The sequence below is a fragment of the Vombatus ursinus genome, unplaced genomic scaffold (genome assembly GCF_900497805.2).
Source record: "Vombatus ursinus unplaced genomic scaffold, bare-nosed wombat genome assembly UNPS02014812.1, whole genome shotgun sequence".
NCBI lineage: Eukaryota > Metazoa > Chordata > Mammalia > Diprotodontia > Vombatidae > Vombatus > Vombatus ursinus.
In genome coordinates, this window is record NW_020954590.1 from 91,958,086 (window position 1) to 91,971,474 (window position 13,389).

General features: G+C 38.8%; 1 protein-coding gene across 2 annotated transcripts in view; it reads right to left on the minus strand.

The window, feature by feature from the left end:
* The window catches only part of LOC114053875 (solute carrier organic anion transporter family member 5A1-like), a 190,847-nt gene that overhangs the window by 25,963 nt on the left and 151,495 nt on the right, over positions 1–13,389 (minus strand). Inside the window, exons 8-9 of one of the 2 annotated variants that reach the window (XM_027876983.1) lie at positions 8,593–8,657; positions 3,901–4,731 (exon numbers count right to left, since the gene is read on the minus strand). In XM_027876983.1, the coding sequence (XP_027732784.1) occupies positions 4,274–4,731; positions 8,593–8,657 (523 nt within the window). In that variant the 3' untranslated portion in view covers positions 3,901–4,273. Of the gene's footprint in view, positions 1–3,900; positions 4,732–8,592; positions 8,658–13,389 lie in introns of those variants that run through there. The other variant, XM_027876984.1, reaches the window with a different exon arrangement.

Sequence of the window (13,389 nt, forward strand, 5' to 3'; positions counted from 1 at the left end):
TTCAAAACATGAACACGGTTCACTAAAAAGGTATGATAGTTGTTGACCCTCTCAGATGGATAACATGGCATAATGGGAGGATCGTCTAACTAAGAGTCCTAAGAAGACCTGAGTTATAGGTCTGGTTTTGCTACCAACTAGCACTGTGACTTTGGACAAGTAACTAATCACTAAGCCTCAGTTTCCTCATCTGTAAAATAAGACTGATTGTATGTCTTCCCTTGTCTTCCCAGCAAATAAGAACAGATGGAAAAACACTTTGCACAATGTAAACACTCTTTACAAATGTAAGGCTTTACATCAGAGAGTTTAATCAAAATATCTCTCCCAATATCAATAGTAAAAAATGTAAAATACATATTGCATAGGATCATATATTTTCAAAGTTGGAAAGGACATTTGAGGTCATCTACTGCAACCTCTTCATTTTACAGAAGAGGAAACTGAGGCCCAGACAGGTTAAATAACTTGTCCAAGGTCATCCACAAGTACTCAGTAGTAAAGTCAGAGATAGAACTCGGGATCTACCACACCTTGCTACTTCCTATACTAAGCTGGTTTGTGTATCCAACCAAGGAAATGTGTAATATTCTACAACAAATATCATTAAACATCTCTGAATTGAATTCAATAAAATATCCAATTCCTCAGTTCATCCAGGTGGGTCCTGAATAGCAGAATTTGGCCCAAGCTCTCAATCACCAATTTGGTCTTTTGTCAAAGGAGGCACTTGAATGCTTTTCAGATTTCATTACTCATAGAAGATACGCTCATAGCCTCCCAGAGTTTATTAGGTATGTGTAGGAACATTAATCATAGCCAATAAGAGCAGGTGGTTTGGTGTGTATTTTTGACAAATCTTAAGAAAAGCTTCACTAAGAATTTTGTTTAAGCTGATATCCACCAAAGAACTAACGGAAATACTAACACCTCAGAAGAACAAAAATGTTCTAGGAAAAATAGTCACACACAAAATTGCCTGACCCTTTTCCCACAATTCCAAAATTAATTATCAAAGCAAGGCTTAATTAATGTGCTTAATTAATGTTAGGAGCTTTATTTAGAATGCATTTTAATGCCTAAAATGGGTTTTTTACATACTCAATATGGAATATAAACAGATTTGAGGTATATCACTACAAACTTATTCTAACAGGATGCTTACCTAAATGACCATTAAGATAGATTCAGCATTAAAATCTAGTGAAATATATCATTAAAATTTTAATAACACCTACACCTAGGATTTTTCTTGGATGTTCTACACAAAGTAGTAAGGAAAGTATATATGAAATATCATTATAAACTTATGCAATTGCTTCTTAAATAAACATCCCAGATAGACAAGCACACGGGTATAGCTCTTGAAAGCAGTCTCCTTGAGACACTACTTAAGAGGTAATGAACAGAAACTCATGTGTTATAGAGGCTTCTCATTAATGGATGCCTAGTTATTTCATTACTTGCCTATGCCTGGAAATGCAAGAGTTAGACACTTAGTAATCTAACCTACTGGGAAGTGCTAATACCAACTTTCTTAAAGATAGCAAGAGGTTTAAAGGACATCCACCATCACCACTATAACCATCCATATGCAGGAAGTGTATTATTAATGAAATCTCAGAAATCAATATGGGGTACATCAAATGGTAGAAAAGAAAACCATTCCCTCTCTTCCTCTTTCCAACAAGTTCATTGGGTTGATGAAGCAGTCAATTAACATCATCAAATCTGGGGCCAGGGGAAAGAAATGTGGGATGATGTAGGGAATGCTGAACTCTTCAGCTCTACCTTCTCCCCTCTGCAGGTTAAATATAAGAAAGCCCCAGGCAGTAATCTGACAATAAGCATGATCAAATCTTCAGTGTGCTGCTCAGAATCTCCTTTATCCCCTTAGAAATAAACACTTGGTGCAAAAATATCTCATAGTAAGGGCCTGAATGATCCCAAGTGCCCTGGTGTGGTCATGTCCCTGAACCTCACCAGAAGCAGCCTTTGTTAAAAAAAAAAAAAAAAAGGCATGAAAGCATGAGACTTCCTGCCCAAGCTGAAGCCCTGACAGGACATGGGAAACAAGCAACTTCATTACTACTGCCTGTCTTGTGGTTAATAAGTATTCCCCCACAGGGTGAATAGCACTACATGAACTGTATGGCAGAGAGACCATAAAATTAGGGAGGTACTTATAACTTCCATTCATTGTGGTATAGTTGAAAGAACACTGGCTATTGAGTCAGAGGCCATGGATTCAAATCCTGCCTCTGATACTTACTGCCTGGGTGAACTTGGTAAAATCACTTACCACCTCTGGGCATCAGTTCCCTCGTCTCTAAAGTAAGGGGATAGGACTAGATGACTTCCAAGCTTCCTGCCAGCCTTAGGCCGATGATCCTATGGAATAGCTAAAACCAGGTGGGTGTCAATGAATCAGATCTTCCTTCTGAGATCACCTGTTCAGCAACTTGCTTTCTCCTTTAGAAACACTCTTTCATTTTTAGCAATAACTATCTCTCTACAAACTACAGGCAACCACTCCAAAAACACAACTAATGTGGCTAAAAAGTAAAGAGAAATCATTCTATCAAAGAACATGCAAGTCTGGTATTCATCTTACTCCTCCAATCCAACTAAGACTAAATTGTGGTAAATCTCATCCCTAAATCATGAGGCGAAACTGTCAGACTCACATTTCCATCTGTAGGAGACAGTTACCTAGAGGTGAGACCATCTCTTATACTGGCCCTGAAGACTAAATAACACCACCCCACAAGTGACCATGCCCCACAAATTTGCTAGCTACTCATTCTATAGCATGTGTAGCTATTTTAGGTATTGGGTACTAGGAGGCATATTAAGATCAATCAAAATGGAACTTTATTTAGTGCCTATGACAAAGCTCTACTCAGATGGATTCAATAAATATTCTTTAAAGGCGAACATTAAGTGGATGTAAAAGGAAAAAACTCTCCCTTTTAGGGCTACCCCAGGATATTCAAGATGGTAAAGAGGAAAGAAATCAAGGTGGTAGGAGGATCTCATGAGATGTGATTCAGGAAAATAGATTCATTTCTTTTAATCATTTTAATTAAATCTTTGTTGACTGACTGACTGGTACCAATTCACACAACTCATTTCTACTGGCTTCAAAAGGATTTCTTACTCTCAAATATAGCTCTCCTGATTTAATACCCTAATTTAGGGAGAATCCAAAGCAATTTTCTTTAAAGGAAACTATAGATACCTATGATTCCATCCAAGCACTTAGAACCACAGTGTTGAAATGGTTGCCAAGTAGGTTAGGGGCAGGTGGTGGGAAAGATGAAGAAGAGGCACTCACTATTTTTATTTTAAAAGTTAAAAATGTAGCTGCCTTGACTGTGATCTTAGCCAATGAATTTGTCCAGCAACTATCCTAGAAAGGAAGTCAGCCAGGAGCTTTCTCAGAATCGAAGTTTCTCACTGTGCCCTTTTTACAATATCAATAACATTTTAGTTTATTTCCAAGCCCTTGCATTTACGATTCAGCAGCTTCTTTCCCAGTCTTAGAATGGAGGAGGCTGAAATAGAAAACATGCTATGAATTCAAGTGTTTGCTATACTGGGTGCTGCCTATGGTGTCTTTGAAGCTTCTGAAAACTTTCCCTGATATCTAACTCTTCTATGGCTTACAGTTATCAATAGTACTTTAAGAAAAAAGAGGACAAATTTTTTTAGCTTCCTTTCCAGACTGAGCTGGATCAAGGTCTCTAAAAAACAAATGAACATGCTGCACATACAAATTTCCAACCAAATTGCATAGTTTAGGCAAATTCACTTGTGCTTTGTAGCAGAACTCACAGTAGTTATCATCTAAAAACTATGATTTGTAAATGCAAACCTGATGAAACATCTCACCTTTATTTGTTTGAAGTCTATATTAATGATATGCATCTCTATTATTCTTCTCATAATTCTACTTCACGATTTAGAATATCTCAGCCTTTGACTTATACTAGATTGGAGCATGAACATTAAATTAATATAGCCGAAGTTACAACCTATCTTTAAATTCCATTTTTAGGAGACGGGGATAAAGAAGACTCTTAAGTCACATTGAGGTATCCAGCTCGCAATCAGTAATGGCTGTTTGCATTGAGTTTTGTTGGTTCATAGATTATGAATTTAGAGTTTAAAAAAGAAAGAAAAGAAGAAGGCACGGGTGTTTCACAAGGCGCCATTTTCAATCCAACCAACAAAACCTAAGTCTTCCATTATGAACCTTCAGGGAAGGGGGCTACATGGCAGCAGTGGCTTCTTCCAACTCAGGGTCTGCTGAGGAAGTTATTGCTTCTGGAAAGGGCCCAGGGTATGTCTGTGCTGTGTAACAGATTCCTCTTCTAAGACCCCTTTCTTCCTGGAGCTCCCCTCTGTTGTTGAAAGTTGGACATGATATAGTGCGAGAATAATTTTCACAGGGATCTGTGTGGCAAACCATCTCGCTAACAGTGTTCAGAGGGGATGCCCTCCACCTTTGCCTCTGCAGCTGTTTCTCTTTGTATTTTATAGAGTACCAGGCCAGGAAAATAAAAATAAATCCAACAAATTTGAGGCCAGCCGCCAAACCGAAATAGACAAAACGAAATGATGTCACATCATATTCCCAACAAGAGCCTTGCACGCCACAGTCCTGTTGCCAAAGCATGCAGGTGGTGTCAATAACTGCTCCAAAATAAATTGGAGTAGGAATGTATGCTAGAAGTTAAAAAAAAGAATCCATATTTAGTATGTATTAAAAAGAGAAATGCAATTTACACAAGTTTTGAAAATATGGGTTTCCACTAAAATAGGCTAAATAAATAAGGCTTTGGGTTTTTGATGCATGTAATTTTCTTTTGGGTTGCTTTACTTATTTATTTTTGTGACAAATAATAGGATCATATATTTAGAGAGAAAAAGGGCCTTCGTGGTCACTGAGTCTACCCTTGCCCCTCATTTTACATATGAGGATACTAAGGTCCAAAAAGGTTAAGTAATTTTCCCAGGGTCACATAGCTAGTAAATATCTGAGGTAATACTTGAACCCAGATTTGTCTGTCTTTACTTACAGTCAGCATTCTACTATACCACCTTACCTCAAACTTTATTACAAAAAATTCATTGCCATAAAATGTTTATTATAATGAAAATATACTCAGAAGCTCATAGCACTAGTCATTATTGACAGTTCAATTCATTACAATGAATTGCAGAAACAAACAGTTTGGTTTTTTTCTTCCAACCCCCAAACTTATAAGGAAAATTTACAAGAAGCTCTGGAATCATGTGCCAATACTTTGCTATGACATGAAATTCTGACCATCACAGGTCTATCTTGGACCTGGTCTACATTGCTGAAATATCAAAAGAGGTTTCATTCAAAAGTGTCAGATACTGCATCATGGGAGACAGCTTTTATTGATAATTAATTTGGTATTTTGTGATTGGGCTTTACCTCTTTGGAACATTCATCCACTGAGCTAATACCTATCCTCTGGGGCAAAATAGATCAGATCTATTTCCACATGTCAGCCCTTTAAATACTTACAGATTTTTATGTTACTCCTAAGTCTTCTCTTCTCCAGGCTAAATATCTCTAGTTCCTTAAACCCAGAGAACACTATGGTGGTTGTGTGGATAACACATAGCTGTCTATCAGACAGAAAGTCTACAATGAGTCACTTCCCCTATGCCATGCACATGAGAGGTGCTGACAGGGAATGAGGGAAAAGGAACTTTAGGCCCTTTGAGGGTTAGAAGTAGATTTGTTTTTGTTTTTGTTTGTTTTATAACAATGACATTTTTATTTATTTTTTTGTCTTGACTTGTGATTTTATCCCTGTAGGGAATTCCCAGGGAGCAAACACCCTCCACCAATGAAAACTTGCAACCGCTCTGTTATTTTACAGTCGAAGAGAGTTGCCTAGGCCACTAGAAAGTCAAGGTACTTGTCCAGGATCACAGAGTCAGAATATGTCAGAGGCAGAACTTAAACCCAGAGACTAGCCCTCTAGTGACTACTCCAAACTACTTCTCAAAATTCTTTTAGGAAATCACAAATGGGTGCAGAGAACTTGGAAATCTCCTTTTCCTTTGAAGATTCTGACAACGGGTGTTGACCTGTGTGCATAGCTAAGCCTTCTAAAAAGCAATAATGCCTGACAATTAAATCAGGTAAATCAGAACTGTTGACCACATTCGGCACAACAAACTTCACAAGATGAAGGCTCAGGAGAGAGAACACAAAAAGAAAAGACTCCTTCTCTACACTTCCCTACCCCTTCTATTAGACAATCCTTTGCAGAAACAATTTTTCTTCTGTGAAAATAGTGATTTCCTTCAACCCCCATACCTGCTTGAGTTGGCCCCCATTCAATTCTCTCAAAGTACTCCAGATTTATTTTGCAAACAACATAGGTTATAAAGCACCTTCTCAGGGAAAAAAAAAAAAACCTTCTATGGGTACAAAACTGTTACCATATTTTACAAGAAAAAAGAAAGCTTTCACCCTCTGGTTATCTCTAGAAAGCCAACATGAGAAACAAGGGCTCCTGACAGCCACCAGAGGATTCCAGTAACACTGAATACATCGAAATCCTGGTTAAAAGATTCTTCCTCCTTTAATGTAGAAATGTGGTTCACACTTGGAAATTCAAGGCATGGAACCACATTCTTTTGTCCTGTGGACAAAAGTACTGATTGCTGGAAAGAATAACAGCAGCTGAGGGAAATGAGAGGCTGCAATTTAAGATTGAGCATCTATCAAACGAGGAAGTCTTTTTAAAAATGCATTGAAATTGGTGGAGCAAACAGGCTCAGAGCTGTCAGTTTAGAAAATGCTTCAGCTAAACTTATTTTCTCTACATTTCCCTAAAGTATCAGCTCAATGAATGAGGGCAAGAGTATTTATAAAACCAAAATGATGATGTGAGGCCACCAACGAAGACTGATGTTACAATCTACTACACTGCTTTCAGTTGTGTTAATGATCCTGGTTCTTAAAAAAAAAAGAAGTCTAGGGGGCAGCTAGGTGGCACAGTGGATAGAGCTCTGAGCCTGTAGTCAGGAAGACCTGAATTCAGATCTGACCTCAGACACTTACTAAGCCTTGTGACCCTGGGCAAATCACTTAACCCTGTTGGTCTCGGTTTCTTCATCTATAAAATGAGCCGAAGAAAGAAATGTCAAACCACTCCTATCTTAGCCAAGAAAACCCCAAATAGGGTCATGAAGAGTCAGACATGACTGAAATGACTCAACAACAAATAGGACCATTCTCCAAAGAATTAGGCAACTGAATAACTTACTCTCAAGAGAAGAATGAATACCATCATTTTAATTATTAAAAATGCACAACAGGACAGAATTATGTATATTCCATAAGCCTATTAATAAGTCTATTGCATACTGCTGTGGCTTATGATACTTAAAATTTTAAACTGTTTAGGGAATGAAGCCTAAATTTTGATTTGTACCTTAAACAACATAAATTCGATACGGCTTTTACTTCATCACAAGTGAAAAATCAAATTGGACACTTTAGAGCTTAGACAATTGTAAGTAAGGTGAATTTTAGTGTGTGTAAAGTGGATTTTTTGTTATACTTTCTTAGAGTTTTCTTCCCAGGATCCATAGCCATAACAATCTCTATTTCCCAGGGGTTAGATATGAGTTCTCACGATCATGGTTCAAAGCAGTTTCTACTACGCTTGCGCAGTAGATATAGAGATGAAATAATATAAAATTGTGAGGCTATGCTGGCAATGTGCCTTCTTTGTTGTTGCCCTATATAGCAAGTGGGTGCTGGTCAGTGACTGGGGACCCCCATGAGGTAAATGTGCAGGCTGAATGCTGTGCATGCATTGATCGGCCCCCATCAAGGTTTGGGAGGGGGAATCTGTGTGTTTGCTTCAACCGGCTCCCATTGAGGCTTGAGCGGATTTAGGGGAGAGCACAAGTTGTGCCTGTCTCGACTGACCCCATTGAGACTAGGGGTAGTTGCCCCCACTTCATGCCGGCCCCTACGAGAAGGGTTGTTAGGGAATGCTGTAGGAGTTGGAGCTCCCATTATCAGCAAACTCCCTTCAAGAAGACTAGTCTAGAATAATATAAGCTTATTTAACCCCTTATGATGACTCCATTCCTGTCTTCCTGTCTGACCAGATCAAAAGTGAACCTGCTAGTGAGAGGAGTGCTAGAAGTCCTCCTGTGTCTCTTTCCTAAGAAATGGCATAGTCGGTGTGTTTACTTTCGAGTTAGACGACCCAGGTTCAAAAGTCATCTCTGACACTTATGTGGCACCAGGCAAATAATATCACCTCTCTGGGCCTCATTTTCCTCATCTGCAAAATGTAGGAGTCAGGCTGGATAGGTTTTGAGGTACTTTCCAATTCTAAATCTATGATCTTAAACCATTCACCTTTTATTTGTTCAAATCAGGATAAGTGGTATCCTCCAGGTCAAGTTGTAAAATCCCAGCCCCTAACGAAAACAAGCAACTTTTCATTTTCAAAGGCAATTGAGGAATCCACCCGCAAAGAGGAGCTAAGAACTGTATTTGGAAATTCAGAGACTTACCAAGTGTTCGTAATAAAACAAACTGCATTCCTAGTGCAAAAGGTCTCTCGCCATCTTCCACAGACCTGGCCCAGGAAGGGGGAAAAAAAAAAAAGGAAGGAAGGAGAATGTTTTGAAATAACAGTTTCAAATTAATTCTGCTTAAATGAAAACCTACATACATATCTAGATGTATGTATTCCTTAAATCTGAAAAGTCTAGTGGCTAAGAGAAAAGCTATTACTGAATCTAAACAAATATAAGAAATAAAAATTCCCTTTAAATATAGTGAGAAAAATCAGCTTATTGCACGCTGTCTTGAGGAGGGGAAAGGGGAGGGAAGGGGAGAAAATTTAAAACTCAAAAGCTTATGGAAGTGAATGTTAAAAACTAAAAATAAAATGAAAAATAAATATTTTTAAATTATATAAAATTTTATTTTATATTACATAATATTATATATAATATGTCATTGTTATATAATATTATATATAATATAACATTATTATATATATATAGTACATTACATAAATAAGAACAAAATTTAAAAATCTGCTTAATGTTGATTGTTTCTATGCCAAATAAGAATGAGTTGGAAGGGACTCTCAGAGAACATCTACTTTACCCTAAAATTTCATAAGAATCCCCTCAACAATATACCCAACAAAACTTTTTCTTTAAGGCATCTAATGAGGGGAGCCCAGATAACTCTTTGGACAGCCCACTGCAGCTTTGAACAGCTGTTAACTGTTAAGGAATTTATCCTTGAAAGGAACCTAGACTTTTCTCTTTGAAAAAATCCACCTATCAATCCTAACAGTACCCTCTGGGACAAGGCAGATCAAATCGTTATCCCTTTTTAAATGAAAGCCCTTTAGATAGTTAAAGAGAGCACTTATGTTCTCCTACATCTTCTCTTCTCAGACCTAAACATCCACAATTCTTTTAACTTATCCTTCATATGACATGAATTCTAGGCCTTTAACCATATGGGTCAGCCTCTTCTATACATCCTTCAATTATGTAGCATAACGGATAGTGGGCTAAACTTGGAATCCTGTCTCAAACATTTGCCAGGTGTGTGACTCCAGGTAAATGACTTAACCTCTCAGCCTCAGTTTCCTCATCTTTAAAATGCAGATAATAATAACACCTACTTCACAGCATTAAGAGGACCAAATGATATGATATCTGTAAAGTGCCTGGCAGTTCATATAATTCTATAATGTTAGCTATTATTTTTATTCAACTTTACAATGATGTCTCATACATTTCTAAGAGAGGGAACAGGGATCAGAAAGGAAGTAACTTTATTTTACTTCCATAGTGTCATTTCCAAATTTGATAAGCACATTATTTATTGCCTTTAAGTCATTAATAAAAAAAATTAAACAGCACATAGCCAAGTACAAATCACTAAATTACTATTCCATTCACCACCTCCTTTATAAGTTATCATCAAACTAATAATTATTCCTTGGGTTGGGCCAGTCAACCAATTCTAGGTCAACTTACTCTGTGTCTTTTCTAGAAGAATAGGAAAAGATTGCCAAATGCTTTATTGAAATCTAGGTAAGCTCTAAGAATTCCCCTGATCTGTCCAGTCTTAGTAAATGTGCCAAAATAGAGAATAAGAATAATTTAGAATGATCTTTTCTTGATGAAGCCATGCTGGCCCTTGGTAATCACCACTTCCCTTTTCTACCTGTTCATTAATGATCCCTTTAATAATGAATTGTAGAATTTTGCCAGAAATCATATATTCATTCAACAATCATTAAGCACCTACTATGTGCAACACACTTAAGTGAGTGCTGGAGACACAAAGACAAAAAAATGAAAACTTTGGTTCGTAGCAGATTTTTAGCAAATATTGGAAAAATGGAAGCCCTTCACCATGAATTCCCTCTTCACCTCTCTTCCTGATCTCCTATCACTCAGATGCCTTCCTCCCCTCTCTCCTCCTTCACTCCTGTTTCCCACGATAAAGCGGCTTCTCTCTTTGCCAAAGCTGCCCTCTCTACATGGAATTCTATCCCATCTCCCATTCTATCCCATCTCCTCCACAAGATCACCTCCTCTGTCATCCCCACTCTTTCACTTATTCTCAATCTCTTCCTCTCTACAGGCTAATTTTCTACTGTCTACAAATATGCACGTGTTTCCCCACTCTCAAAAAATTCACACTTGTTCCTCCCATCCCCACTATTGTCCTATATCTCTTCTGCCCTTTGTAGCTAAATTCAAAGTCATCTTTAACAGATACCTCCATTTTCTCTCCTTTCACTCTCTTCTTACTCACAGTGTGACTTCTGACCTTAGGTTCCACCATAAACGACTCTCTCCAAAGTTATTCATGATCTTCCAGTTGCCAAAAATTCGATGGTTTTCTTCTTTCCTCATTCTCCTTGACCTCTCTGAGGTCAGCACTGACCCTGTTGATCACTCCTCTGTGATACTCTCTTCTCTCTGGGTTTCCAGGACATTACTCTCTCCTGGTTTTCCTCCTGCCTCTCTGACTACTCTTTTTCTGTCTCCTTTGCTAGATCTTCCTCCAAATCATATTCTCTAATCATAGGTGTCCCTCAGAGTTCTGCCCTGGGCCCTCTTCTCTTCTCCCCCTGTATTACTTCACTTTGTGATCTCATCAGCTCTCAAGGATTTAATTACCATCTCTATGCTAATGATACTTAAATCTACCTTTCCTGCCCCATTTTTTCTGCTAACCTCCAATCTCACATCTGCAACTGTCTTTTTTTTTTTTTTGGCAAGGCAATTAGGGTTAAGTGACTTACCCAGGGTCACACAGCTAGTAAAAGTCAAATGTCTGAGGCTGGATTTAAATTCAGATCTTTCTGATTCCAGGACCAGTGCTCTATCCATTGCACCAACTAGCTGCCCCTCCAACTGCCTTTCAGACATCTCAAACTGGACATCTTAAATTAATATGTCCAAAACACAACCCATTATCTTTCCCCCTAAATCCTCCCCCTTCCTAGCTTCCCTATTACTGAAGAGAACACAACATCCTCCTAGTCCCTCAGGCTCACACACACACACACTCACTCACTCATATCCAAGCTGTTGCTAAGGCCTATCGTTTTCAACTTTGCAACGTCTCTCTAATACGCCCCCTTCTCTACCCTGACACTGACATTGCCACCACTTTAGTGCAAGCCCTCATCACCTCACACCCAGATTATTGCAATAGCCTGCTGGTGGGTGTGCCTGCCTCAAGTCTCTCCTCACTCTAACTCATCCTCCATTCATCAACCAAAATGATTTTCCTAAAATGTAGGTCTGATTATATCACCCCCTTCTCCAATAAACTCCCATTTCTTCCTGTTGCCTCAGAAGCAAATACAAAATGCTCTGCTTTGGGGCAGCTGGGTGGCGCAGTAGATAGAGCACCGGCCCTGAAGTCAGGAGGACCTGAGTTCAAATCTAGCCTTAGATCAAACACTTGACACTTACTAGCTGTGTGACCCTGGGCAAGTCACTTAACCCCAATTGCCTAAAAAAAAAAAAATAATAATTCTCTGCTTGGCATTCAAAGCCCTTCATAACCTAGCCCCCTCCTACCTTTCCAGTCATCTTATACCTTACTCCCCAACACATACTTTTTGATCCACCAACACTGACCTCCCGGCTGTTCCATGAATATGACATTCCATCTCTTGACTCTGGGCATTTTCTCCGACTGTCCCTCCTTGCCTGGAATGCTCTCCCTCCTCCACTCCAACTGCTGACTTTCCTGGCTTCCTTTAAGTCCCAACTAAAATCCCATCTTCTATAAGAAGCCTTCTCCAACCTTTCTAATTCCAGTACCTTCCCTCTGTTAATTACTTCTCATATATCCTGTGTATACCTTGCTCTGTAAATACCAGTTTGCATGTTGTCCTCCCCGTTAGAGTATAAGCTTGTTGAGGGTAGAGACTGTCTTTTGTCTCTTTTTGTCTTAGTATGGTGCCTGGTACATAGTATGCACTTGGTAAATATTTATTAATTGAATGATAGTGGATGGCCTGGGTTTTCATGATGTGAAGAGTCACTGTACTGCCAGGGGCTGCTTACCAATGGCATGAACATGGCAATAGAGGTGAAATTAGAACCTCTAAGTGTTGTGAGCAGGGTGAGAATCCTTCCCTGATGTTTCAGCTAAACAATTATGTCTCACTTTTAGCCTCTCTGTCTCAGCCGGCTACTAGATGCTGAGCACACAAAGCTGATCCTTTCCTTTACAACCTCTACATGCAGCACTTTTCTAATCTCGATAATGTCTTGGAGAAATAATTCTATTATACCATACTACCCTTTAAGTACATTGGTCAGCAGTGTGGCCATAAGTTCCTGGGTAACCCCAAATCATCCTTTCTATTACCCTAATTACTGAAGAAAACCACAGTACTGACTGGAGACGCTGGTGTCAAAGTGTTTAATAGGAAAAAGGCAAAATATCTCCTTTCCAATTTTGTAAAAAGCACCGAAGCACAGAGCTAAGAAGATCTGGGCCCTGCTTCTGCAGCATATTGGCTGTGTGACCCTGGGCAAGTCATTGCCCTTTAATGCCGTAGGCAGCTCTCTACAACTAGGAGTTGCAGAAAACATGCTAACTGGCTTTGGTAGAGGCAAATTCCTCACCTGAGAGCTCTCTATGCTAATGAAATCACGAGTCTAGTTCCTCTCCCTGAAATAAACCAACCGGAGACAGGAAGAGCATGCACGCATGGCCAAGTGAAAAAAAAAAATCTGTCTCTTTGTCAATATATTTTCTCCTTGATTCTAGATCAGGAAGTACAAAGATAGTTAAATCAACAT